Source organism: Choloepus didactylus, chromosome 21 (genome assembly GCF_015220235.1).
Source record: "Choloepus didactylus isolate mChoDid1 chromosome 21, mChoDid1.pri, whole genome shotgun sequence".
NCBI classification, from domain to species: domain Eukaryota; kingdom Metazoa; phylum Chordata; class Mammalia; order Pilosa; family Megalonychidae; genus Choloepus; species Choloepus didactylus.
The window spans coordinates 47,019,648-47,046,912 of NC_051327.1; the positions used below are offsets into that span (position 1 = coordinate 47,019,648).

General features: G+C 47.4%; 2 protein-coding genes across 3 annotated transcripts; both read left to right on the forward strand.

Moving 5' to 3' along the window:
* Positions 1-526: 526 nt before the first annotated feature.
* On the forward strand, positions 527-2,979 carry CD2BP2 (CD2 cytoplasmic tail binding protein 2). 2 transcript variants are annotated; one of them, XM_037813605.1, is made up of 7 exons: positions 527-668; positions 1,210-1,314; positions 1,529-1,664; positions 1,788-1,945; positions 2,037-2,472; positions 2,555-2,661; positions 2,748-2,979. In XM_037813605.1, the coding sequence occupies exons 2-7, from the start codon at positions 1,237-1,239 to the stop codon at positions 2,856-2,858; spliced, it is 1,026 nt and encodes a 341-aa protein (XP_037669533.1). In that variant the 5' UTR covers positions 527-668; positions 1,210-1,236; the 3' UTR covers positions 2,859-2,979. The 2 variants fall into 2 exon arrangements, with proteins under 2 accessions (XP_037669533.1, XP_037669532.1); XM_037813604.1 differs by having other exon boundaries at positions 539-682.
* Positions 2,980-22,584: 19,605 nt separating this feature from the next.
* SPN (sialophorin) lies at positions 22,585-25,781 on the forward strand. Its single transcript, XM_037813598.1, has 2 exons — positions 22,585-22,658; positions 23,039-25,781. Exon 2 carries the CDS (start codon positions 23,055-23,057, stop codon positions 24,453-24,455), a length of 1,401 nt encoding a protein of 466 aa, XP_037669526.1. The 5' UTR covers positions 22,585-22,658; positions 23,039-23,054; the 3' UTR covers positions 24,456-25,781.
* The last annotated feature ends 1,484 nt before the right edge of the window (positions 25,782-27,265 follow it).

A 27,265-nucleotide genomic window follows, 5' to 3' on the forward strand; every position in this document is an offset into this window, starting at 1 on the left:
AATGACTTCTGGGTCCTAAGGGGAACTGGGTTCTGAGAGAGACGAAAGAGTGGTCAGGGGCCCCTAGGCTGCTATCAAGAGAGCCAGCTCTCAGAAAAAGAGCAAGGCCCACCTCCCAGAGTAGGAAAGAAGAGCAGAATACTGGAGGCTGAGAGTGGGAAGGGAGGATTGCTCAGGAAATGGTGAGGGGCGCAGAACCCTTGGCCAGCCCTGGGGGAAGGGTGATTCGAACCCAGGAAAGGAAAACGGGGGCACGAACCACTGACTTTGCTCAGAATTTGGCCCCCCATCCCAAACCTGGCGCTCTTTTGAGTGCACCCCACTTTCCCCAGAGCCTCTACTGCTGTCTGAGCGAATCGAAACGCTTTCTTGCCATCTCTCTGGCATGATCAGTGACTAGGCATTCATACGTCCCCTCTTCTTGCCATGGTTGCCCCTCGAGGCTCACGCCCTTTTCTGGGTGGGGGGGCTGGAGGGGTGAAATCTTCCTTCTTCCCTTAGAACTTCCGCCCGCACATCCAGTTAGTCCTCTAAACGAAGTGAAGCCACTTCCGGCTCTTCCTGGCGCCTTCCGCACTTCTCTTCCGGGTAGTGGTGACCGGGTGCCCCGGATGTGGCTCTAGCAAAAGCTTCCCCGCTTTTCTTCCCCGCCTTCCCTGGCGCTCCAGGTGATCTCGCGCGGGTGGGTCTCCCCGAATCTCTGTGGCTCTGCCGTCCCTCTAATTTATGTACATATCCCCGGACACTTGGGGGTCGTCCCGCGGAGTTGGGAGTTCGGCGCAGGAAGGAGCAGGGAGACCCGGGCTCCAGGTCCTGGGTCCGCCCGGGCCCCGCGGGCTCTGAAGAACTTGGGCGGGGGTAGGGGCAGTGCGGTGTTAACCCGCGGAGCCCTGTCTTGCCCAGGACTGCGGGGGCCGGGAGTGAGGATGGTCACATGGAGGAACCACTCTCCTTTGGTCAAGAATGGGGGTACCGACGGGGGCCATGGGAAAATCCTTTGCGCGTCCGCCCTTGCTCTGGCAACCCTCTCGAATGCCTGCCGGACCAAGCCCCGGGGGTCGCCTGGCTGACAATTCCCCCTTTGGCCCTTGACTCTGTGCTCCCTGTCTTCCCGAATTGGACCTGGCATGTACCGGGAGAAATGTTGGTTGTGCCAGGGGCCCTCTGGTGGCTAGTCTCCATCTTACCCCGATTTCTTACTCGGCACAGCTTTGAGAAGGGGCGCTCTGTCTTGTCATGCCGAAGAGGAAAGTGACCTTCCAGGGCGTGGGAGATGAAGATGATGAGGATGAAATGCTTGCCCCCAAGAAGAAGGTGAGGGGGCCAGACGCCTGCGTTCTGGGGGAGGAGTGAGGGGAGAATAGAGAAGGCAGAAGCCTGAAGGGAAAGAAGCTGGAGGGACAAAAACACTGTGGGTTGGCTTTTCCATGCTCTTTGAGGTGTGGGTTTGGAGGATTTTTAGTTTGGGTCCAGATCCTGGTGTATTTTGGGGAGCAGCCAGTTACCTGCCTCTCTAAACTGTGAACAGCTGGTGGACCCTGTGGCTGTGGCAGGGGGCCCTGGGAGCCGCTTCAAAGGCAAACACTCTTTGGACAGCGATGAAGAGGATGACGATGAGGAGGGGTCCCGCAAATATGACATCCTGGCCTCAGAGGATGTGGAGGGTGAGCCATACTCAAGCTTTGACTCTCAGCTGGAGAGACAAGGAGGGGCTTCTGGGCTGTGGGGCAAGGGAGGCTCCAGTCTATTTTTTGCATGCCTCAAGTAGGGAATCTATTTTGTTTCAGGTCAGGAAGCAGCCACACTCCCCAGCGAGGGGGGTGTGCGAATCACGCCCTTCAACCTGCAGGAAGAAATGGAGGAAGGCCACTTTGATGCAGACGGCAACTACTTTCTGAACCGGGATGCCCAGATCCGAGACAGCTGGCTGGACAACATTGACTGGGTGTGGCCCAGGGGCTGGCATGGCTGTGGCCTGGGTGCAGTGGGTGCTGGACCTGGTTTGTAGGAAGTAACTCTTCTGTCTTCAATTATAGGTAAAGATCCGGGAGCGACCACCTGATCAGGGCCGGGCTTCAGACTCAGAGGAGGAAGACGGCCTGGGCCAGACACCAATGAGTGCCCAAGCCCTCCTGGAGGGTCTTCTGGAGCTGCTGTTGCCGAGAGAGACAGTTGCTGGAGCACTGAGGCGCCTGGGGGCTCGTGGAGGGGGCAAAGGAGACAGCAAGGGTCCTGGGCGGCCCAGCTCCCCCCAGCGCCTTGACCGCCTCTCAGGATTGGCCGATCAGATGGTGGCCCGGGGCAACCTTGGGGTGTACCAGGAGACTCGGGAACGGTTGGCCATGCGGCTGAAGGGGCTAGGGTGCCGGACCCAGGGATCTCATGACCCCACACCCCCACCTTCTCTGGACATGTTTGCTGAGGAAGTGACAGAGGGGGAGCTGGAGACCCCAACCCCTGCCCAGAAAGGAGGTAAGCTTGGAGGGCAGAGAAGGACTGTTGTGGGCAGGGGGGAGGGCAGCTGAGGCCCAAATGGCTTTGCCTCTTGTTTTAGAAGCAGAATCGCTAGGGGATGGTCTGGCGGACGTGATGTGGGAATATAAGTGGGAGAACACAGGGGATGCTGAGCTCTATGGGCCCTTCACCAGCACTCAGATGCAGGTAAGCCCCTTTGTACTTTGTTCTGCCTTGTCTCCCCTCCCCGCCCCTTCCAGTCCTCCCCCTATCTCTGCCCTCTCTTCCTGCAGACCTGGGTGAATGAAGGCTACTTCCCGGATGGTGTGTATTGCCGGAAGCTGGACCCCCCTGGTGGTCAGTTCTACAACTCCAAACGCATTGATTTTGACCTCTACACCTGAGCCCACTGAGGGCCCAGTATACTTTTCTGGACTCTGAATTGGCCCCAACTGCCTCAGGCGGTGAGGACATTGAGGGCCACTTCTCAGCTTCCCTTTCCCAATAAAAGTCTTTAGTTGTGTACTGGGGCCTTGGCTCTGCTGGTGACCAGAAGCCGGGGGCCTGCTCCCCAGCCCCTTTGTGGTTGCCTCAGTTCTTAAGTGTTGCCTCCCATAAAGTTCTTCCTTGGGAGTTTCTCAGCGGTCTTTCCAAACACCTCGTCTTTGTTTGCTGCTCTTGGGGGTCAGGGCCAGGCCCTGCCAGGTGTCCCATGGCCTCCCCACCTGGATTCAGCCTGCCATCTGACAATCCCTTCCTTCACCCTCCAGGCTCCAGGCCCCTCTGGGGGTTCTTGTTTTGCTCTTCTCAGGTCTTTGGCCTTCAGGACATCAGATTGTCAGTCCTTGCAGCCAAGAGTGGACATTTTAGGCCTGGAAGGACTGGGACATCTGGAAGACTCTGGGACCCTGTTGGGGGGTGAGCAGGAAGCCTCTTCCTCACTGGCTCCCCACTGTTTCTCAAGCTCCTCAGAAGTCGGATAGGAACAGGTTGTGTGGGCCAAGATCATCTAAGACCTCTACGATCTTGACTGCCAGTATCTTTTCATATTCTGGTTCCTCCTCTATCCCTTGCAGCAGTTCCTATGACTCCTTGTTGCTCTCGGATGAAGTGTATTCAGTATTGGCATTTGAAGGGTCCTTCAAGGCCATCTGGGCTAACCATGCATCATGCAGGCACAGAGAGGAGCAGTGACTCCCTGGAGGACACACAGTGAATCAGAAGGCTGGCCCAGACCCCATGGGCTCCCCTCCAATACTTGTTTTTGGTACTGGGCCTTTTCCTTCCAGCCTTTGAGCCTCTGTAGCTTACATTTCCTGGGCTTCCACAGTGTGCCTGGACTGGTCAGTCTCCTTCCAGGAATTCAGAGCCTGGGGCTGTGGGGGGGGAAGACAGGTATAATTGTGTAATGTGGATCCTCCCCCCTTGTGCCATTTCTCATTCCTCCACTTTTCCACCTTGGCTGTCCTTTAGCTGCCTGTGGGAACTGTAGAAAACTCCTACTCAGAGATTCTGATTGAGTTGGTCTAGGTTGTGGCCTGGGCATAGGAGGTTTTAAAGTGTGCAGCCAAGTGGAGAACCACGGTGCCTACGACTGAGGTTACCTGGGGTGGGGGGCAGGGAGGGGCAGTTTCTGGACCCTGTGTGACAGCAGAACTGAGCATGTGTGTGGCCAGTGATCTGGTGGAGACAAGGAGGCCCAGGGTGGAAGGAGCCGGCCTAGAATGAGGAAAGCCTCATGGGCGTGGTGGGGTGGGGACTTCATGCCCTAGGGAGGCCTCCAGCTTCTCCAGAAGTTAGGCCCACTCTAGAGCCAGCCCAGACTTGAATTGCAGTGAACCCAAGATGCTATAGTTGTAAGATGCACATGACTTTAGGTATCAAGAAAGAAAAGAAACCTGCCAATTACGGTTGTAAGATGCTGTTGATTAAATGATGCATCCTGATTTCAGAGATGTTCAAAAGTAGAGAGTTTTAGACCCAGTGACACCCAGCGCTCACCTTTATATCTCCAATGACTGCCACAGGGGAGGTGCTTGGTGAATGTCTGGGGACTTGGTGAATGGATGAAAGCCAAGGGAGCAGTACCCCCTGGGTGTCCTGCAGACACCTCAACCAGTGGGAACTGACCTCACCTTCCCCTCAAACCCACCTCCTATGTTCACCGCACTGATGACACCTGGGGCAGGCAGAATGATGCCCCCCACCCCCAAATGTCCATGTCCTAAAACCTGGAACCTGTGACTATCACCTTACGTGACAAGGGACTTGGCAGATGCAATTAGGTTAAGGATCCTGGGTGGGGTGATGAGCCTGGATTATCAGGTGGGCCTGATGTAACCACAAGGGTCCTTATAAGGGAAAGAGGGAGGCAGGAGGGTCAGAGAGAGTGAAGATGCTGCGCTGCTGGCTTTGAAGCTGGAGGAAGGGTCCTGGAGGCAAGGAATGCGGGAGGCTTGTGGAAGCTGGGTAAGGCAAGACAACAGATTCTCCTTGGGGGCCTCCACAAAGAAACACCGCCCTGGCGACACAATTGTAGCCCAGGGAAAATCTTTTCAGGATTCTGACCTTCAGAACCACAAGATAATAAATTTGGTGTTTTAAACCACCAAGTTTGTAGTAATTTGTTACTACAGCCATAGGAAATGAATATTCCATCCAGCTGAGTGCCTCTTCCCCTCTCACAAACAATCACCAAGAAGTCATTCTGTATCTCTCTAATTTGTATTTAAGTAAGCTTTTTATATTTTGGAATAGTTTTATAGGTTTGTAGAAAAGTTGCAAAAATAATACAGTTCCTTCACTCAGCTTCCCCTGCTGGGGAACATCTTACATTACATGGTATGTTTGTCACAAATAAGGAACCAACAACATTACTATTTTAAGTATACAAGTCACTGGCTTTTAGTATATTCACAGCGATGTGCAGCTATAACCACAATCTAGTTTTAGAACATTTTCACCCCTCTTAAAATAAACCTATACCCAATAGCAGTCACACCCCATATCTCGACCCTCCTCATCCCCCAGCCCCTGGCAACCACAGAGCTATCTGTTGTGGACGTTCATATAAATGGAACCAGGAAATATGTGGTCTTTTGTGTGTGGCTTTTTCCACTTAGAAAAAGGTTTTTAAGGTTCATCCCCCTAACAAATATCTTTACTTCGTTCCTTTTTATTGCTTTATATATTCTAGTTGCAGGTCCTTTGTCAGATGTATGTTTTGCAAATATTTTCACTCAGTCTGTGGCTGGTCTTTTCATTTTCTGTATTTTGAAGAGCACAAAGTTTTAGATTTCAATGAAGTTCAATTTGCTGATTTTTTTTCTTTTACAGTTTCTGCTTTTTGTGCCTTGTTTAGGAAATCTTTGCCAAACCTAAGGTCACTAAGATTTTCTATGTTCTCTTTTAGAAATATTATAGTTTTAACTCCTAACATTTGGGTCTATGATACATTTCAGTTAATTTTTGTGTACGGTATGAGGTTTATTTTTTATTTTTTTTATTTTTTATTTTTGGCATGTGGCTACCCAATTGTTCTAGCATGCTAAGATTATTTAGCCTCTCCCCTATTGAATTGCTTTGGCAACTTTGTTGAAAATCAATTAACTGCATATGTGTCCACCTATCTCTGGTTAAACATTCTGTTCCATTGATTTATATGTCTAGCTCTACACCAATACCACACTGTCTTCATAACTGTAGTTTAATAGTGAGTCTTGACATCAGGTAGTCTTCATAACTTTTTGATCTTTTAAAAAATCATTTTGGCTATTCTATGTTCTTTGAATTTCCATATACATTTTATAGTCAGCTTGTCAATTTCTGTAAAAACACTACTGGGATTTGGGTGGGGTAGTGTTGAACCTACGTAAAATTAATATTCTTTCTTCATTAAATATTTGGTAGACTTTACCAGTGAAGCTATCTGTACCTGGAGTTTTCTTTTTGGGAATTTTTTTTTTTTTAAGCAATAAAGTATTTTTTTTTAATTGTGGAATATAACATATTTACATAGAAGTGATAACTTTCCAAGTGCAATTTAACAAGTAGTTAGAATGCAAATTTCAAAGAATGTTATGGGTTACAGTTCCACAGTTTCAGTTATTTCCTTATTATGAAATATAACATATACAAAAAGGTGATAACTTTAAAATCGCAATTTAACAAGTAGCTATATAGCAAATTTCAAAGAATGTTATGGGTTACAGTTCCACCATTTCATTTCTTTCCTTCTAGCTATTCTAATGCCTTAACAACTAAGAAAAAGAAAATTATATAGAAATTCAGTATTCATAATCCTTTTTAAAATTCTATCTTGTCTATTGCTACCTCTTCCTCTAGTTTAATCACTTTCCCGATCTTCAGGGACATCTAGGCAGTGACCACTCTAACTTGTTCATGTTGAAAAGGGGTGTTGACATTATGGGAAAAGGGATGCAAATGGTTGATGTTCTTGAAGAGGCTGTTGCCTCTGGGCTTTGGGACTTAGCTGGCATAGGAGCACTCTGGAGGATTTAAGTGTCTGAAGAATAAACTTAGTGAGTGAAATGTTTATAGAGTCTCAGTTAGAGACCTGGGTATTCTTTAGGATTTTCGGGACTAATGTTGACTTGGGCTTATACTCTGGCCATTTGGGATATCTAGCTGAAGCTTTCATAGGAGTAATTTCCCGGGCAGCCTCTCAACTGTATTTGAAATCTGTTACCCTCTGAAACCTTATTTTGTAGCCTTTCTTTTCCTCCTTTTGGTCAAAAAGGCATTCTCAACCCCCTGATGCCAGGGTCAGGCTCATTTCCAGAATCCGTGTCCCACATCGCCTAGGAGACTCACTCACCTGGGGATCCTGTTGTGGGAAAGTTTTTAACTACAAATTCAATTTCATTTATTACGTATAAAGTTGTTCTGTTTTCTATTTCTGCTTGAATGAGATTTGGTAGTTTTGTTTTTTCAAGGAATTTGTCCATTTCATCTAATTTGAATTTATTGGCACAAATAAATTGTTCATGGAATGCTTTCTTAATTTGTTTTCAAATTGTTCAGTTTGAGTATGTCGTTCTCCTGCTTTCTGGCCTCCATGGTTCCAGACGAGAAGTCATCTGTATGTCATATTGATGCTTCCCTGTACATGAGTCTTGTTTCTCTTGTGCTTTTATGATTTCCTCTTTGTCTTTCACCTGTTTTACTCTGATGTATCTGGGTGCAGATTTGTTTGTATTTATCCTACTTATTCTTCATTGAGTTTATCAATTGAGAAGTTTGGGGCCATTATTTCTTCAAATATTTTTTAATGTCATTTTATTGAGATATATTCACACACAATACAAACCATCCGAAGTATACAATCACAGTATCATCACATAGTTGTTCATACAACCCCATGATCAATTTTAGAACATTTTCAGTACTTCAGAAACGAAGTAAGATGAAAAAGAAAACCCAAATCTTCCCACACACCTTATCCTCCCCCTCCCCCATTATTGACCCATAGTATATTTGTGGTATATTTGTTACTGTTGATGAAAGAGTATAAAAATATTGCTGTTAACTATAGTATATATATGGGTACATTTTCTCCATATACTCCTCTATTATTAACTCCTTGTGATAGTGTCATATATTTGTTCTAGTTCATGAAAGAACTTTTTAATATTTGTATAGTTAATCATGGATGTTGCCCACCATCTTCAAATATTTTTTCTGCCCTTTTCTCTTTCTTACCCTATTGAGACTATCATTATGCTTGTGTTGGTAAACTTGATGTTGTCCCACAGATCTCTGAGTCTCTGCCCATTTTTCTTTGCCTTTTTTCATCTCTGTTCTTCAGACTGGGTCATTTCTATTGGTCTGTCTTCAAGTTCACTGATTCTTTCTTCTGCCATCTCAGATCTGCTGCTGAGCTGCTCTAGTGAATTTTTTCGTTTCAATAATTGTACCTTTCAACTTCAGAATTTCCTATTGATTCTTTTAAATAATAATAATAATTTCTAGCTCCTTATCAAGATTATCTATTTGTTGATTTATTGTTGCCACACTTTCCTTTGAGTCTTTACACATGGTTTATTTTAGTTCTTTGAACATATTTATAGAAGCTGTTTCAAAGTCTGCTAAATGCAACATCTGAGGACAAGCAGAGACAGTTTCTACTGACTACTTGTTTTTTCCTAAGTACAGACTGGCTTCTGATGCCCCCAGAGTTTATTGTTGTCATGATTGTTTTTTCATTTGTTTCTTCATTTAGCCCTTTAAGCTTGGCTTCCTAGAATCACCCTTGTGTCTGTGTAACTTAATGGTCAGCCAGTTACTTGATAGAGGTTGTGCTCAATCATCTTCAGCCAGTGAGAATTCTGTCCTCTGCCAGTGGAGAGGGTACGAGATCACAAAGCTCAGGCTGTTTTTAAGTCTATTCTGGCTCTTACTTTCCATTGGAACCTTTGGGATCTTCTCTGTGCATCCAGGGTCAGCCAAGAGCATGTGGATAGCCTGGGCTGTCTGGTCTCTGCTGCACATGCACACAGCCTCAGCTAGGTACATGCTTGCCTCGATCATGACTACAGCAGCACTCCAGGAGAGCCGTTGGCACTCCCCACCTGCCACTAAGATGGGCACTTCTACTGACAACATCTCTGGTCAAGGGAGCCACCCACTTCTTCAAATCAAATGAGCCCTCTTCAAAAGTGAAACTGCCCGACCTCACAACCGGCTCCACCTGGACAGAAGCTCTGCACCTACCAAACTGGGGATGGGGGAAGGAGGATGGCAGCAGCCCCAGTCAAGAACAGCACAGACTCTCACTGTTTAGCAGTTTTCAGGCATAAATGCTTCTCAGATTGCTGTATGCCTTTGGTCTGTTTCCAGAGTCCTGTAATGGTTTTGTCTCTTTTGTCCAGCTTTATAGTTGCTGTTTGGGGAAAAGGATTTTCTAACCTCACTAGACCATAGCTGGAAGTCTCCTGTGAATATTTTTGAGCTTTGTTCTGGGAAGTAGTTGAGTTACTTGCAAACAGTTTGATCCTCTCAAGGCTTGCTTTTAAACTTTGTTAGGCAGGACCAGAAGAGCTTTTATTTAGTCTAGGGTTAATTTGGCCCCACTACTGAGGCCATACCTTCTGAGCACACTGCCTGATGCCCCATGGGTTAGGAAGTGTTAGGCAGTCTTTCCACTGTGGCTGGTGGGACTCTGAGCTTTTCCTGCCCTGCCTGACTGAGCCTTGGGGATGGTTTCCCCTGCTCCTTCCAGGTGGTTCTGTGGAAACACACACGTTGACCAGTACTCGTGTCAGTGTCTTGTAGATGTTGAGTTCTCTCTCTCTGCAGTTCTCTCGTTTGATTACTCTGCCCTGCAAATTCTACCTGCCTTGGCCTTCCTGAATTCTGAACTCTGTCTTCTCAACTCAGGGGGACTACTGGTCTCTGGGTTCCCTCTTCCTGTACTGCGTTCTGGAAACTCTCCAAGCAGTAAGCTGGGGCAATCCTGGGGCTCACCTCTTTTGTTTCTCTTCTCTCAGGGGTCACTGTCCTGTACTGCCTGCTGTCCAATATCTGAACACCCGAGATTTTGTATAGCTTTTTGGTTACATTAGGTATATCTGGTCCTGTAGCTCATCCTGGTTCGAAAGTCCCATCAGGCTTCTTGACTGCTGTGCTCTGCTCTCAACCCACCGTGCCTTGTGGCCCAGTGCCACTGACAGTAGAGATGGTTTGGGGGTGTATTCCAGTTTGTTAATGCTGCCATTATGCAAAACACCAGAAATGGATTGGCTTTTGTAAAGAGGGTTTATTTGGTTACACATTTACAGTCTGAAGGCCATGAAAATGTCCAAATCAAGGCATCAACAGTAGGGTACCCTCGCTGAAGGAAGGCCAATAGTGTCCGGAAAACCTCTGTTAGCTGGGAAGGCACGTGACTGGCATCTGCTTGCTCCCAGGTTGCATTTCAAAATGATGTTCTCCAAAATGTCAGCGACAGCCTTCAACGGCCGTCTTCAGAATGTCTCTCTTGGCTGCAACTGCTCTGAAGTCCTGTTTGTGAGCTTTTATAGGGCTCCAGTAAATCAAGAACCAAGATGAATGGGCGGGGCCACACCTCCATGGAAACAATTCCATCAACAGGTCACACCATAATCAAAGGTGTTACCAGTCACATCTCCATGGAAACATCAAAAGGTTCCAACCCAGTCAACACTAATATGTTTGCCCCCACAAGATTGCATTGAAGAACATGGCATTTTGGGGGACATAATACATCCAAACCAGCATAGGGTGCTTCTGATTCCCCACAAATGTCCCTGAAGTTCTCCGTGTGGGTCAGCAGGGGGCACCATTCTCTGTGTTCTGGAGTGTGGGCTGGAGGCAAGCGTGGGGGAGAAGGGCAGTAGATGGAGCCTGGCCTCCAATGTCATGGCCATGGGCTCCCTGTAACCCTACTGCTGCCAGCTGCTTTGGGACCCTTGAGGAGGTTCCTGCCTCCCATATAGCATCTCCCTGATGCTGGGAGTTGGACTTTGGTCTGATTGTTCATGAAGCCGCCTTGGTGAGAATAATACTATCCAACATGTATCAATTTAGGCACTAGGCTAAGATTTAGATTCATTGGCTCATTTAATCCTGATAGTAATACTGTGAGGAGGGTACTCTTGTTATCCAGGTGTGAACTTCTTAGTAGCTGGAATGTGGGGCCTTCTGGAGGTTCCCTGAAGAAGTGGCCTGAGTGACGAGGTGGTGGAGTGGGTGGAATGAAGGAGTTGCTTGAGCCAGTGGGAAAACTGGGACAGCTGTATCAGTGTGCACTGACTGAGCTTGGTCCCTGTGGGGGCATCATAAAGACACTTGTCTCTGCAAATTTTAGTGTGGATGGTAGGCAGGAGGACACCAACACATGACACTGCCTAGAGTGCCATTACCTTCAGTACTGCAGGTGGGACCCTGGGCCTGTGACAGAGGAGAATGTCTGCCAGGTTTGCTATCACCTTTCCTAGCAAGGCCCTACAGGCCTGTGTTCACTGCTCCCAGCACTTCCTAGCACCCATGCTCCAGCCACATGAGCCCCTTCCAGCTCCTTCCACACCATAGGCTCTTTTGTCTCCAGGGGTTGCTAAAGCTCTTTCCTCCTGCTTGAGTACTTCTCCCTCTGCCTGACTAAATTTACTGCTCATCTTTCAAGTACCAGCTTCGCCTCCTCCGGAAAACCTATCTTGACTTCCAGATTTGGGCTGGAGCTCCTGTTAGGTGGTCCCAGACTACTGGAGGCTGGCCTCCTGAGTGCTCCACCAATTGTTCCCAGTCTGGGGTGGATCCAAAATCATGTCTTTACTGGCTGATCCCTAAGTGGCCAGATCCTCCAACTATGAAAATCTCTTATGGCTCCTACCACCTCTGGCTTGCAAAGCACACACATCTGCCGTTGGCCAATGCACTGGAATTCTCTCAGACCTCCAGGCCTGCATCAGAGATGAAAACCTTGGACTCCTGACTCTCCAGCTCTTCTTGAAAGCCCAGCTGACAACTCAGACTGCCAGGGCCCAAATGAACATTAGCTAAGTCCTCTAGATGTGTTCTAGCCTTGGAACAAATGAGGTTAACAGAAGCCTGTGTGGATTACTGTCAGGGAGCCCAACAAGATCTGAACTAGGGCCCGATTTTGAATCCTGATTCTACTTCTTACCAGCTCTGTGACCTCAGGAAAGTCATGTAACCTTTGAGTGGCCATTGCCCTCTCTGTAAATGGACTAGCACCCATCTCACATGTTACTGCCAGCCCTCTTCTGTTAATCCACCCCACCCTTGAGGTGAGCTTATCCAGACTTCAGACATCAAATAAACATTTTCAGTGTAGACCCTTTCCATGAGCTCCAGAGCTGCTTACTTGAAACTTCCTCTTGGGTGTCCAATAGGCATCTCAAACCTAACGTCACAAACTGAACTCTTTATCTTCTCCCACACGCCTGTCCCTCCCACAGCCTTCCCATATCAGAAAATGACAATTCTCTTCTTACACTCATCAGGCTAAAACCCTGGATGTTATCTTCGATTGTCTCTCTCACACCCCCAATCCAATCTGTTAAACCCTGTCAGCTCTACCTTCGAAGGATATTCAGGTCTGACCACTTCTCACCACATCTCCCGTCACTGTGGTTCAGGCCCCCCTCTCCTGCCTGGGCTGTTTGCAGCAGCCTCCTCGTTGGTCTTCTGGTTTCTGCCCTTATGCCCCACAGTCCACATAGCAGCCAAAGCATCCTTTAAAAAGCCAGGTCAGGCCACTTCCTGGCTCAACGCCCTCCAGTAGCTCCCTATTTTACTCAGAGGGAAAGTCTTTATGATGACCTAAGCCTTGCAAGATCTAGCGCCCACTTCCTGTCTGACCTCCTCTCCCTCCCTCTCTTTCACTCTTTCTGCTGCAGCCACACTGGCCTCTTTTTGGTTCCTGGAACACCCCAGCATGGTCCTGTTTTAGGGCCTTTGAATTTTGCTTTGTCGTCACCTGGAATTCCCTTCCCCCAAGTACTGCGTGGTTGGCTCTCTCACTTCCCTCGGTCTCCATTCAAATGTCACCTTCTCAGAGAGGCCTTTCTGTAGAAATCAGCATTTTCTTCTCCTCCTTTTCTGCTTTATGTTTCTCCATAATACTTAATATTATGTGCTTGTTTAGAGTCTGTCTTGCCTCAGTAGGCAGCCACCTCCAGAAGGCCAGGGACTGGGACTTTATTTGGCCCTTTGCCACATTCCTCGAGTCTGATGCATAGGTGGTGCTCAACAAATATATGCAGAATAAATGATTAAGTTAAACAACATTGTGAGGTACTTCCTTCTATTCCCATTTTAAAGACCTGGAAAACTGAGACTCAGAAACGTGCCATAGGGCACACTGTTAGTGAGCTCTGGAGCTGCCATCAAGCTCATCTGCTTGAATCCAAGGCCCAAACACATTGCCCATTGGCCATTACAGCCACAACACCACCAGGCATGAGGTATGTGCTTACATGAAAATTAAGTTGAGAATCAAGTGCCAGGAACACATTTGTCTCCTCTGCGGAACTATTGTGCTTCCTCTTTTTTGACAGTGAGAACTCATCATATAATTTTTCCCTTTTGGGGTCAGCCCCAGAAAAAGAGAGGCAAATGTGCAATTAGTCACTCAAGTAGTCCTTTCTTGGCTTTGGATTTTTTTTCTCTCATTTTTGTTAACCTCCTCACCTATGTTGTCTGGACTCAAAGATTACAAATGACACTCTTGGGGTTCTGATGTGCCTGGGCATGAGTCTTCTTTCATTGGGCAGGCACGAGGTGGGCTTTTTAGTCAGAAGATGCATGTTTTTCAGTTGCGCAATACGGTCTTATAAGTTACTTCTCTGATGATTCTCCCACTTCCATTTTCTCAGTTTTCTCTTCCTGTCACTCTTTTTGACATTTGGGCCTCTTGGATTGATCTGCCATGTCTCTGGTGAGGGCTGCTCACTGTCTCCCAAAATCCAACCATCCCTTCTTCCCCTGGGAACATGACGAACTACATTTCCCAACATTCCTTGCAGTTAGATACAGACACATGACTAAGTTTTCAACAACAGAATGAATGATGGAAGTGATGTGTATGATGGGGGTCTGGCATGCTTCCTCCATGCTCTCTTTCACCTCCCTGCTACCTGGATCTCAAGACAGCAGATCCACACAAGCAGACAACAACATGGAGAACAATGGCTGGAAAGGAGCCTGGGGGTCCCTGAATGATTTGAGGGGCAGAGCTTCTCACCAGCTGCGACCATGTAATTTGGACATGTTACGTTAAAGAGAAATAGTGTGCTTTGTTCTTTAGGCCATAAAGCTTTACCTGAAATAAATGTGAGTTCATATACTATCTCTCATATTTTCTTCACCTCAGTCCCCCACACTTTTGTTGGTGGTGGTGTTCTATTTTGTAGGATAGTTCCTTGATTTTACATTCCAACACTTCTATTAATTCGGTATATCAGTCTTAATTTCTAAGAATTCCATCTTGTTTTCTAATTATTCCACTTTGGCATAGTACCCTGTTCTTATTTTAAGGAAGCAATAGCTTCTCCAATTTCTGTAGAAATGTCAACTTGTTCTTTCTCTTTTTTTTCCTTTCTTTTTCTTTATACAAATCCTGTTGTTTCCCCCCAAACTATTTGTCTTTTTGTTTATGTTCTTAAGATGTTTTTGGCTAAAAATATACTGAAACTCCAATTTATAGGCAACCCCCAGAAGGGGAACAGAGGGATTCAGGGCCAGTTGATCTTTTGTAGTGCTTCCAGGATTCCATGCTCTTTGCTTCTCTGCTCTGCCACCCATGATGTTATCATCATCCTAGAGTTGCTTCCTCTCTCCTTAGTCATGTCTGATGGGAGAGAGAAGTCTCTGCCTCTGGTTCTCTTAAACGTAAGGAAGAACTTTCCAAGAAATCCCACATCCTTGCATCTCAACAGCTGGATCTGGGGTGATGCCCTTTCCTGACCCACTCATAGGAAAGCAAGGTGGCTACTTTGGATTACGCAGGCTTTCTCCTGGAGCTGAAGGAGGAACCCAGGTCCCTGATGGAGGGACATGAAGGACCTGATGGAGGAGGGAGGTAGAATGGATGATGGGGTTGGTTTATCTTGGTGCTCTCCTTCCATGTTGCAGACCTTCTTTGAACATCTGGTATTTCTTTAAAGTCCATTCATATTTAAGAGTGAGCCAATAAAAAACTCACTGGAGCTTTGTGTACTGAATTAGGGCTTTCCAACTTAATTATGTTTGGTATTGTCAGGCAGACAGCCTGCCAGAGGTTAAAGGCCAGTCTTTTTTTTTTCCCTCTAGGCTTTACACACACACACACACACACACACACACACACACACACACACTTAAAAAACTCTTGGATTAGCATCAGACTTTTCATTAGCAAAATCAAGTATCCAGATCCTGGAAGAAAATGAAACAGTGCCTTCCAGGTTCTAAGGAAAAATTATTTTTAGCCTAGAATTCCATATCAATCAAGTCTAAGAGTAAAACAAAGACACATTTAGGTGCAATAGTATTCAGAAAGTTTACCTTCCTATTAGAAAGTTAACTTTCTAGGCAGTGACTTAAGAATGTGCTCCAGCAAAAATGAGAGGTAAGCCCTATGGGGTGCAGGAAATGGGGAGCCCACCTAGGAGGGAAATAACCCAGTGGCTCCAGGATTAAGCTGTGTAGCAACAGGAAGGAGGAGGGAGCAGTTAGGCCACCCTGGAGCAAAACATTAGAAAAAAACAGGGAGAAACTCAGGGAAAATTTTTAAGGTACGTAACAAATACAGTAAAATACTGACTATGCACTGAACAATATTTATATAATCTTACAAAGGAAAAAAATATTAATAGTTTTCAATGTTTCAACTCAAACTGTGGACCAGACAGTGCTGATCTAGACCCTTCAGAGATGAAGAAAATATTCTCTTGTGGTATCCCAAACACTAGCAGCCACTATCCACACGTGGCTTTTGAGCACTTGAATTGTGGCTGGTTAGTTGCAACTGAGGAAATTCATTTTAAATCTTATTTCATTTTAATTGATTTAAATTTAAGTAGACTCATGTGGCTGGTGGCTGCCGTCTTGAGCAGGGCAGCTCTTGACAATGGGACAGAGAAAATGTAAACATTATCTACCTTTAACAATATGAATGTCACCGTACAAGAACAAATATTGTATGATCTCATGGATATGACATAATTGGAATCTGCAAATTCATAGAGTTAGAAATTGGAATACAGGTTACCAGGGGCAGTAGTGATGGAACTGACCAGGGAGGCAGGAGGGAGCCCTGGTTCGAACACCCAGCTGGTAGAGCCGGATGCCTGTAGATTATGGCTGGTAAAGTGGATAAAAGCAGAAATAACAAAATTTGCATAGTACTTTGGGATATTCAGAAGAATTGAGATTAGTAAGAGTTTAAAGTATTCACATGGTTCTTTCTGAGACCACAAACCCGCGGAGGAAGGGTGGGGCAGGGGGGCCATTAGTGCTCACCACACTCCCTTCCGGGTTTATAAAGTCCATCCTGTTGACAAACATTCAGAAGTGATTATTTTCAGTAAATAAATCAGTTCATAAACATCTTTTTTTTCTGACTGGGTGGAAATGCCCCAGAGGACAGGGGCCACTTCTCTTGTTGGTCCTGTTCCCCTAGGGGGCTGTGGGTGTGAAGAAAGGGCCCCCAGCCCCAGAGCCAATGCAAATCATGCAGCCCTGGGGGGTCAGAATGGGAATTAACAATCGCCCCTCTTAGAACATCAGCTATTATTTATTAGGCTCTTACTAAGCGCCGCCCCCATCCCTACTCCCACTATCTCATTTATTCCTCCAAAGAATTTTGAAAAATATCATTATTGTCCCCATTTTACAGATGAAGAAACTGAGGCAGAGCGATTAAATGACTATAGGACTGTAAGATCACACAGACAGTGGGTGATGCAGCCGGTGTTCAAATTCGGATGACTGTGACCCCTCTCTGTGGCTTCCCGGCCCCACTCCTGCTTCCCCACTCAGGGTCTGGGGGGAAATGGCCCCTCAGAGACCTGCAGAAGGCCGGAGCCAAAAGTCCAAACCCTGGTCCGGAGGAGAGAGGAGATGCTACCTTGGTGGGAGGCAGCTTGGATGCTTCACTCCCTAGCAGGCAAGCCTCTGCTGACCCCCGCTGACCTCCTCAGAGCTGCGGGGCTGTGTACAGCCCCGGCCCCCATCAGTCCCCGGCTTCACAGCTCCACCACACCGTACCCCACCCCACCCTGGCTCTCCTCCGCTTTGCCTGCGCTGTGCTGCAGCCTAACGCTCTCCTCCTTCCTTCAGTCAGAGATAAACATCCTGGAGCTCCCACTGAGGACTAAGTTGATGGCATAGCAGTGAACAGACACACATCCATTGCAGTGAAAGGGAGAAAAAGACAGAAACAAAATGAGAAAGCAAATCAGAAGGGGAGAAATGCAATGGAGAGCAAGCAGGGGTGAGGATGGGAATGCAGACCTGGGGCAGGGCCAGCAATTTAAAGAAGGGAGGCCCCGCAAAGCCTTACTGGGAAGGTGACATTTGAGCAAAACTTTGAAGGGGGTGAGAAAGGAAGCCAAACAGATACCTGGAGGAAAAGTCTCCCAGGCAGGGGCCACCGCAGAGTGCAAGGCTGCCAGGCTTGGGCTGCTCCAGGAACCAAAGGGAGGCCCGGGGGCTGGAGATCAGTGAATGGGGGCAAGTGGGGCAGGGAAGGCTCAGCATCAAGAAGGCCCCGTTGGCCATTTGGGGGATTTCAGCTTTTATTCTGAGTGGGGTGCTGGGTATTCCAGGCTTTAGAGCAGAGGAAGGAATGGGATCCAATGTGGAGAGAATATGGAGGCTCTGACCAGGGTGGTGGCAGTGGAGGTGGGACAAGTGGTCAGATTCTGGATCTTTTTATTTTTTAGTATGTTGCTTTATTTTGAAAAATTCTGAACTTACAGAACGGTTGCAAGAATAGTACAATAAATACTCATACACCCTTCCTCTGGATTCACTAGCCTTTAACATTTTGCCATACATGTTTTATTTCTATCTTTCCACATTTTTTATTTATATACATGTATTTTGCAGAACTACTTAAGAAGAACTTGCCACTGCTGTGACCCTTCACTTCTACGTATTTCTTAAGAATGAAGACATTCTGTTTCATAACCATCATCTACTCTTCAGTTTATGTTCACATTTTGCTACGTTTCTTTCTCTCTTCTACCCTCCTTTTTCCCCCTTCTCCCTCACTCTGTCTCTCTCTAGAATCTTCAGAAGAATTCAGTATGAATGCACAGATTCTTTCTTTATTCAGTGTGTTAATAAAGCACTGCCATTATCCATTTTTTAAAATTTGTACTGTGGTGACATATATATAACATACACTTTCCCATTTTAACCCCTTTCAAATATACAATTCACTGGGGAATGGGGAGTTAATACTTAACGAGTACAGAGTTTCTGTTTGAGGTGACAGGAAAGGTTTGCTGATGGATGATGGTGATGGCAGCACCACATTGTGTACTTAATTGTACACTTAATAATGGTAAACACGGTACATTTATTTTATTTATTTATTCTATTACCACAATAAAATACAAATTAAATAAAAAAATCAAGAGAATAAAGGGCTGGCTTGCAGAGGTCCAGGAGTAAGGGGAGAGCACTGTGGAAAGAGTCTGGAGAGCAGTTCCAGAGTATGAATCTAGAAGAGGGATGGCCGGACCACATGGTAATTCTATACTTAACTTTCTGAGGAACCACCTAACTAGGCTAAACATAGATGCTATTTTCCATAGCAGCTGCACCATTTTACATTCTCACCAATGCGTCATTCGTTTTTTTCCATGTTAGAGAATTTGTAGGTTTACAGAAAAATCATGCACAAAATATAGAGTTCCCATATACCACCCTATTTTCAGGACCTTGCATTAGTGTGGTACATTTGTTACAATTCAAGAAACAACATTTTAATATTTGTACTATTAACTATAGTCCGTCATTTACAATAGGGTTCACTGTGTTGTACAGTCCAATGTTTTTATTTTTATTTTAGTAACATACATACAATCTAAAATTTCTCCCTTTTAACCACATTTCACATATATAATTCAGTGCTGTTAATTTCGTTCACAAAGTTGGGCTACCTTCATCACCATTTACTACCAAAACTTTTCAACCCAAATAGAAACTCTGTACAATTTAAGCATTAGCGTCTCATTCCCTACCCCTAACCAGTCCCCTGGTAAACTATATTCTAGATTCTGACTCCATGAGTTTGCTTATTCTGATTATTTCATATCAGTGAGATCAGACAATATTTGTCCTTTTCTATCTGGCTTATTTCACTTAACATGGTGTCTTCAGGGTTCATCATTGTTGTAGCATGTATCATATCATAACTTCATTCTTTATTTTAGGGCCAAATAAAATTTCATTGCATGGATAGAACACATTTTGTTTATCCATTCTTCTGTCATTGGATGCATGGGTTGTTTTCACCTATTGGCTATCATAAATAATACTTCTATGAACACTGGTATGCAAATATCTGTTTGAGTCTCTACTTTCAATTCTTTTGGGTATATACCTAGAAGTGGGATGGGTGGATCAAGTGGTAATTCTACATTTAACTTTTTGAGGAACCACCAAACTGTTTCCTACAGCAGCTGCACCATTTTACATCCACCAGTGCATCATTCATTTTGATGCTCAAAGTGTGGCCAGTGGAAGCTCCTTTGAGCTGGTTCCTTGTCTTTTTAACATGCTCCCATCATTCCTTGAGTGATTCCTTACTTTTTGATACAATAAGATGCTCAAGGCTCATCTGGTACTTTCCCTGGAATCACCCTTTTATCCAAGGAGCCCTGATTCCTTTTCAAGGAGAATAATATTTAGAAGCCATATCTGGGTGCTGGGTGTGGATCCATTCTGAAGGTAGAGCTAGTGAGATTTGCAGGAAGATTGGATGTGGGGGTGTAAAGAGAAGAGAGGACACCTTATATTATCTTGAGCTTTTTAAAGATCCAGTTCAAATATCACTTTTCTGAAGTCTTCCTAGACATCTCCAGCGCTGGATCTAGTACCTACTTTAGCAAGTATTATATTATTTGAATTTTTTATCCATAAGCGTGTCTCTAAATGCAAAATAATAATTAAGCATAGCAGTTTCCAGTACTACTGGGGAGAACCCAGGCCTTTGGGCTGTGACCACACCTGGCTTTGAATCTCATCTTTTGAACATACTGGTTGTAGGAACATTTGCAAGTCTCTTAACTGTTTTGTTTCTCAGTTTCTTCACCTGTAAAATGAGAACTAAGAGGTGCCGAGGAGGAGGTGGGAGGGGAGGTGGTTTCCTTTGTATCCACTGGGTTATTTGAGGAGGAAATGCTCCATAAACGTTAAGCGCTTGGCACAGAGCCTGGCCCGTTATAAACGCCTTGGGCAGGTTACTTAACCTCTCAGCACCTCAGTTTCCTTGCCTGTAAAATGGGCTCACTGTGAGAAGCAACAGGAATCAGGCATAGGGAACCTTCCATGCGGTACCTGGGGAACAGTGAGTGTGGGTTTGTGGCGGCTGCCAGCGTTTTCTCAGGATTGATTCTCTGTGAGGCCTTGAGGAAAATGACTGCCTCTTATTCATATTTTCATCAACTATAGTCTGTCCTGGCCAGATGCTAGAGCCTGGGGCTGCCCACATCTTCTTAGCTCTCCCCAGAATTGATGCCTGAGCACAGTTGGGGGAACAGAAAATTTTGTCAGTAGTAATTTGGTTGAAATGACAAGCTTGGAAAAAATGAATTCTGCCTCATTGATTTTTTTTTGAAAGATTAGAATGCTTTGTGCATTCTGACAAACATTTTCATCTATTTTCTAGAATTCAATTTTTAAAAATATCTTACTTTCCTGCTTTTCTGTTTGCATTGGCAAAATATTGAAACAACCTATATGCCTGACAGTGGAATGGTATCTTCTTTTTTTTTTTCAGCAATACATGCTCATTATAGAAAAATGAACAAGGATATTCATGGCAGCACTGCTAGTGAAATATTGGAAACAATCTAAATGTTCATCAGTAAGGATTGCTTAGTTAAATTGTGGTTTATTCTGTGGGATAGAATACAGCTGCTTTATGGATAGATAGAGATATGTAAATATGTCCCCAAACTATTGTTCATTAGAAAAGGGCAGAATAGTATATATAATAAAGTCTAATACATACATATATAAATGACATACATAGATGATTGTGTAAACACAGATTGTGTAAACAAGTGTTTACGTGGTGGTGTTGAGTATGGATCCTTTCCGTTTTATACCCTTCTGACTTCTGGGAGAAGCCCTCCACTACGGGCCATGTTCTTGCTGGGTATGGCAAGAAAGCTCTTTACCCGGGGCCATTTCTCAGAGATGTGTTTGCAGGGAGCATCTCTGAGGGATGAAGTAATGTCTTCCTCCAGGAGGAAGAGTAGGCTTGCTTACTGCCCACTATAAAAGAGGGGTGTCCGCCAAGCTCAGTGTTCCCAGTCACTGTGCAAACCCACTGCATGCAAGGCAGCAGTCTGAGCCCCTCTGTGTCATTCCCATGGGACTTGGGAGACAGAGGAACTAATGCAAACATCACACTCATGTTGCTTGCTGTGCTGTGAGTAATAAACTCCTGTGTCTCTGACCCAGGAGTCTCGTATCTTTGGGTCACACTAGCCCATTAGTTTGTTAGTAGAGTACAATCCCAGACTCTACAATGACCTGCTTCCACCTTCTCTCATGTACATGTATCACTTTTAGAATAGAAAAATCAGTATTGATTTTGTAAGAAAAGAAAGGCAAAAAAAAAAAAACAAAAACATACGTACACCAAAAATCAAAGCATACTAATTAGAGGAAAGTCAAGTAATAGAAACCAGCCAGAGAAGACAATGAAGAACCTCCTACTTATACTTACCCAAAGACCACTTGATTAATATCTCAGTAGACATCTTTCTGGATTGTTTTCCATATAGATTCCCCCATCTCTATTATTATTCTACAGAAATAGGATCACAGCATGTGTAGTGCTTGGTAAACACCGTGTTTAGTTAAGCAGACCATGACTGAGGGCCACTGGGCTGACTCCTGGCTCCTTGTGAAGCAGCCAAGAGCTTGCCAGGAGTACATGGAGTTGCAAAGGCTTTCACTGCCCCCAGCCAGGGTCTGAGGGTTCCCCTTGCCCTGGTACTTCCTGGGAGCTCTTCGGGCAGGAAATGGCAGGCCCTGGCCTAACAGTTCCGGGACCACAAAAGCCAAGGAAACCATCGTCTCCTCCCACCTCTTCCCGTGCACCCCCTAGCTCTCAGGCATGTACTCCCATCACCCCAACCCTGACCACCATCCCTGCCCCAGCTCCACCCCTTGCCATCCCAATCCCCAGCTAAGACCCAGGAATCCCCATTCTAAACCCCTCCACCTCCTCTCCTACCTCACCTGAGACGTCAGAACCCTCAGACCCCACCTCAGACCCCGGAAAGAGCAGGTGATGGCGCGCTCATGGCAGAGCAGCTGCGGGAGAGGGCGGGTCGGGGCAGGATGCAGGGGTGGGTGGGTGGAGTCGGAGCCACTTCCTTTCCCCTGGAGGCCCTGAGGGCCCCAGTCCTGCCCCAACCTCAGGAGGAGTTGGAGCGGCCTGGCTCCTGCCTGTGCCCTTATCATCTGAGCTGGTAAGGGGGTGAGACCTGGGGGCCAGGAGTTCAGTGCAGCTGGGAATGTGCCTCTGGCTCGAAAGAACCTTCATGGGTGATGGGGCTGGACAGGGTGCGGGAAGGCCAGGAGACGGCCAGGAGACGGCGGCCGGTGGCTGTTGCTGGGTCTGATCTGCCAAGGCCTGAGGGGGCCTGTGGGGTGGGGTTGGTGGGGAGCTGCCAGCATCTGTTCCCTTGTTATTTCTGATAGTAGTAAAAGCAAGGGTGGGAAAAGCCGTTAAACCGCAAGTTGGGCCTGGCAGTTGGCAGGGAAGTGGGTAGGAGAGGAGGGCCCGGCCAGCCCCCCATCCCAGCCCCTTATGTGTGTTCTCTTTCTCCAACTCCACCACCCCCCTCAGGTCCCAAGCCCTGCTCATGCCTGTTGCCATGGAAATGGCACTGCTTCTCCTCTTCTTTGGAGGTTCCTGGGGCCAGGTGCTGAACACTTCTCCTGGAAGCATGTCTGCACCCAGAACTTCAGCCCCCATCGCTGATATCTCAGCAAACTCCAACCCTGTAACTACAATGGGCTCTCTGAAGGTTGGCAGCCGTGAGGGCCATACCTTGATCCCAACTTCCTCAATTTCCTTTACAATCAGTGAGAAGGCGACCCCTCTTGGCACTTACCTTCCCGTCCCTGAGTCAACAGCCTTCCAGAGCATTTCTACTAAGAAACCATTAGTGTTCCTAGAAACCTCTAATACAGCCAGTGATCCTGCTGTCTCCATTACCATGAACTCTCTGGGGCCTCACACTGGGGCTAGTGAAACTGTGACAACTAGCTCTCTGGAGATCTTCAATGGGATGCATGGACCCCCTGTCACCAGAGCAACTAGTTCTCTGGACACCTCCAATGAGACAAGTGGACCCCTTATCATCAAGGCACCTAGCTCTCCAGAGACCTCCAATGAAACCAGTGGACCCCCTGTCACCATGGCAACTAGCTCTCCAGAGACCTCCAATGAGACCAGTGGACTCCCTGTCACCATGGCACCTAGCTCTCCAGAGGCCTCCAATGAGACCAGTGGACTCCCTGTCACCATAGCAACTAGTTCTCTGGACACCTCTAATGGGACAAGTGGACCCCCTATCATCAAGGCACGTAGCTCTCCAGAGACCTCCAATGAAACCAGTGGACCCCCTGTCACCATGGCAACTAGCTCTCCAGAGACCTCCAATGAGACCAGTGAACCCTCTGTCAGCAAGGCACCTAGCTCTCCAGAGACTAGGACCAGTAGTTCTACTGTCTCTGAGGTGAAAACATCCACCACGGTTACTTCAAAGGCCTCCACAAACTCAACCGCTAGTGGCAATCCAAGTTCAGATCAGGGGGTGAATGGCTCCCTGCTGGTGGCTGTGTTTGTGGCCCTGCTGGTGGTCACGGTCCTTGTTGCACTGCTCCTGCTGTGGCGCCACCGGCAGAAGAAGCGGACAGGGGCCCTGATGCTAAACAGGGCTGGAAAGCGCAATGGGGTGGTGGACGCCTGGGCGGGGCCAGCCCGTGTCCCTGATGAGGAGGTGGCGACAGCAACGGTGGGAGAGTCTCGGGGTGACAAGCGTTCTGGGGTCCCTGAGGCGGAGGCGACTGGCCGGCGGCCCACACTCACCACTTTCTTTGGCAGACGGAAGTCTCATCCGGGCTCCTTGGCTCTGGAGGAGCTGGAGGCTGGGCCAGCCCCCAGCCCACACGGGGAGAAAGAGCCCCTGGTGGGCGGAAAGGATGGGGCCTCTGATGGGCCAGAAACAGAAGATGGGAGTGCCTCTCAGGGCCCATGAATAGCAAGAGTGGAGTCAAAATCATTTGTCACTGTCATCACTTTCCCTCTTGTCATCACCTCCAACTCAATCCTCACCCAGCTTGTTCACCCAGCATTCCCTGGATTCCCACCCAGCAGACTCTTCCTCCAGCTTCTTGACCCTGGATCTTCCACCAGCTTCCTAACCCTGCATCCTCACCCAACGTCCTCACCTAGGATCCTCACCCTGCATCCTTACCCAGGATCCTCACCCTGTGTCCTTACCCTGCGTCCTCACCCAGTGTCCTCACCCAGCGTCCTCACCCACCATCTTCACCCTGAGTCCTCACGCAGCGTCCTCACCCACCATCTTCACCCTGAGTTCTCACCCTGTGTCCTCACCCTGCGTCCTCACCCTGCATCCTCAACCCAGCGTCCTCACCCTGCATCCTCACCTGGCGTCCTCACCCAGGATCCTCACCCTGCGTCCTCACCCAGGATCCTCACGCTGCATCCTCACCCAACCTCTGCATCCAGCACCTAGTCAGGGCTTGTACTTGAGGAACCTCATTGTAGATTGAATGAATAACCCTTCCTCACCAACGCCTACTTCTTCTCCCCATCACTTTCTCCCCATCGCTTTCTACCCTCCTCATCCCTCATCTCTCTCTCTCTTGTCTTTTGTCCTTGGAACTAGTTGCTAAGTCTCCATAATGCTAAACTTCCTTGATCTAGGATTTCTTGGAAAATTCCCCAGGGGATACCAGAGTCTAGGAAGAAGAAGCAAGTGAAGATCCAGCAAACTCGCATCTGGGATTAACTTTGTAAATTACACTTGGCCTTGGAGATTGGCAGGATGCCCCCGGCCCTGGGTCAGCCCATGAACCTCCTCTAGCTTTGGGCTTCAGTCTCCGGCGCTGGCTGAAGCGTTGGCCGATGGGGCCATCCAGCTATGCTGCGGCCTTTCCCAGAGAACCTGGACTTGAGGCTGATGGCCCAGCCCGCCACTTCCTCCCCATGTCATGGTCTAAGGCACCCAGAGGCTTGGAGACTTTCTCTTCTCAAGGGCAGAGGTGAGAAGTTTCTGAGCAAGTGGAGCTCTCAGCACACCCCCAGCATCTGCGTGGGTCCATTCCTGGATGACGTTTGTGTGCAAGAGGTGATGGTTTTGTGTTGGTGTGGTGGATGTGAACTATTCGAGGGAGGGGTGCCGGAAGGGGTGCAGAGACTGAGGGCATGCCAGTCAGAGGGCGCAGACACAGGAACTGCTGAGAAACATGTGCCCTCGTCTTTGCTCAGATGGGGTGGAGGGAGCAGACTTAACTGTGGAGCCCAATAAAGAAAGCTAGGCTTGCTTGAAAGACCACGAGGCTCACAAGGTGTGCGTCCTTCATCTCAGCTAACCCCTCCCTGCCTCGATGCCTCCCCCCCCTCACACATGCACATACACACACTCAGGTCTGCACACATGTGTGCACATGCAGGAGGAGAAGACTGTGTCCCAATGGCAGGCCTGGGTACCGAATAATTCTGTTGTCTTTCTAAACCCATCAGTCTTACTGACCCGCCCCTCTCTGTTTGTCTGTCTGTCCATCTCCCCTCTGAGCTTCTCCCCTTCTCCAGGGGGCATCAGTAAGAGTGGGTTAAAGGAGGAGAGGCGACAGGCTGCTGGAATCAGAGCCTTCCTCTGTGGATCTGGGATGAGAGGAGGGGAGAAGATCCGATTGTGCCATCTCTGGGAACAGTCTGGGCTAGAGCCCAGCAGAGCACCAGGGCCAGAGGCAGTTGATATTTCCCCAGGGCAAAGAGGAAATTTGCAAAGAGGAAGTTGTTGAGTCAGAGGGTGCTGTGGCTAAGGGGAGACAGATTGACCCACAAAAGGACAGACGGGAACCCTTTGAGAGTGTGAGCAATGTGCCCAGGCTGGCTGGGGAAGGCAAGAGATAAGGAAAGGGCTCCAGATGGGTCCATCAGTGCACTGGGAGGAGAGGGGGTTGGTGGGGAGGTGGCCATGGCTTTACCTGGGCACTCTAGCCAGCTGTGCCAGCTGTGCCAGCTGTGCCTGGTCCCCACTGCCATGCTGGGCACTCCTGGGGCCGTGTCTGGGCGCCTTTTCTTACTTCTCACACAGGGGCTGTTTGGATTTAATGTAGCCCCAGGATGGCTGAATGTGAGTTCCAAAAATCTCTTGGAGAAACCACAACCCATTGTCTTGGATTTGTCAACCCAAGTGCCCCAATTTATGGTTGAGAAAAAATTGTCACTGAACTCAGAGGTTATCAGCTCCACCCAGTCCCATTTGTCGGATGCAATCATTTCCCAAGCCATCACTGGTTTCTGGGTCCTGGGTGAATCTAGAAGGAAATGGGGTGGGTGGGGGTGAGGTTCCCAATAGGGCTCTCACAGCCCAGAAAATATGGAAATACATGATGTGTGAAAATAGAGGTGCAAACACAATTTTATGAATTCTTATGTGCCAAAAGAGGGAGTGACATACGGCTCCTGGAGAAGGGTTGGGAGGCTTCAGCTGGGACTTTAAATTTTTTTGCGCAGGGTCTTTGTCATCTTCACTGCCAGGCTCCCAGTGGCAACTGTGCCTGACCTACAGCAGGTCCTCAATAAATATTTGTTCGTTTGTTTGAATGAATGAATGAATGAATGAATGAGTGAGATGACGCCTCAGAGATTTTGAAGGGGGAGAAGGATTTTATCTGTAAGGAAGAGCATTCTGAAAAGGATGGAGGGACATTCTGGGTAGAGGACTTCACAGGTGAAAAGGCATATGGTAAGGAAACTGTGAGCAGTTCAGTGTAGATTCTTCTTTGGACAAATATGGAATGGATCCCTTTC

Bases quoted from the DNA above. Each gene is read 5' to 3' on its own strand.
- CD2BP2 (XM_037813605.1), top strand. From the start codon at position 1,237: ATGCCGAAGAGGAAAGTGACCTTCCAGGGCGTGGGAGATGAAGATGAT. The intron at 1,946-2,036 runs GTGTGGCCCAGG...CTTCAATTATAG, and splicing joins GGCTGGACAACATTGACTGG to GTAAAGATCCGGGAGCGACC. The intron at 2,473-2,554 runs GTAAGCTTGGAG...CTCTTGTTTTAG, and splicing joins AACCCCTGCCCAGAAAGGAG to AAGCAGAATCGCTAGGGGAT.
- SPN (XM_037813598.1), top strand. From the start codon at position 23,055: ATGCCTGTTGCCATGGAAATGGCACTGCTTCTCCTCTTCTTTGGAGGT.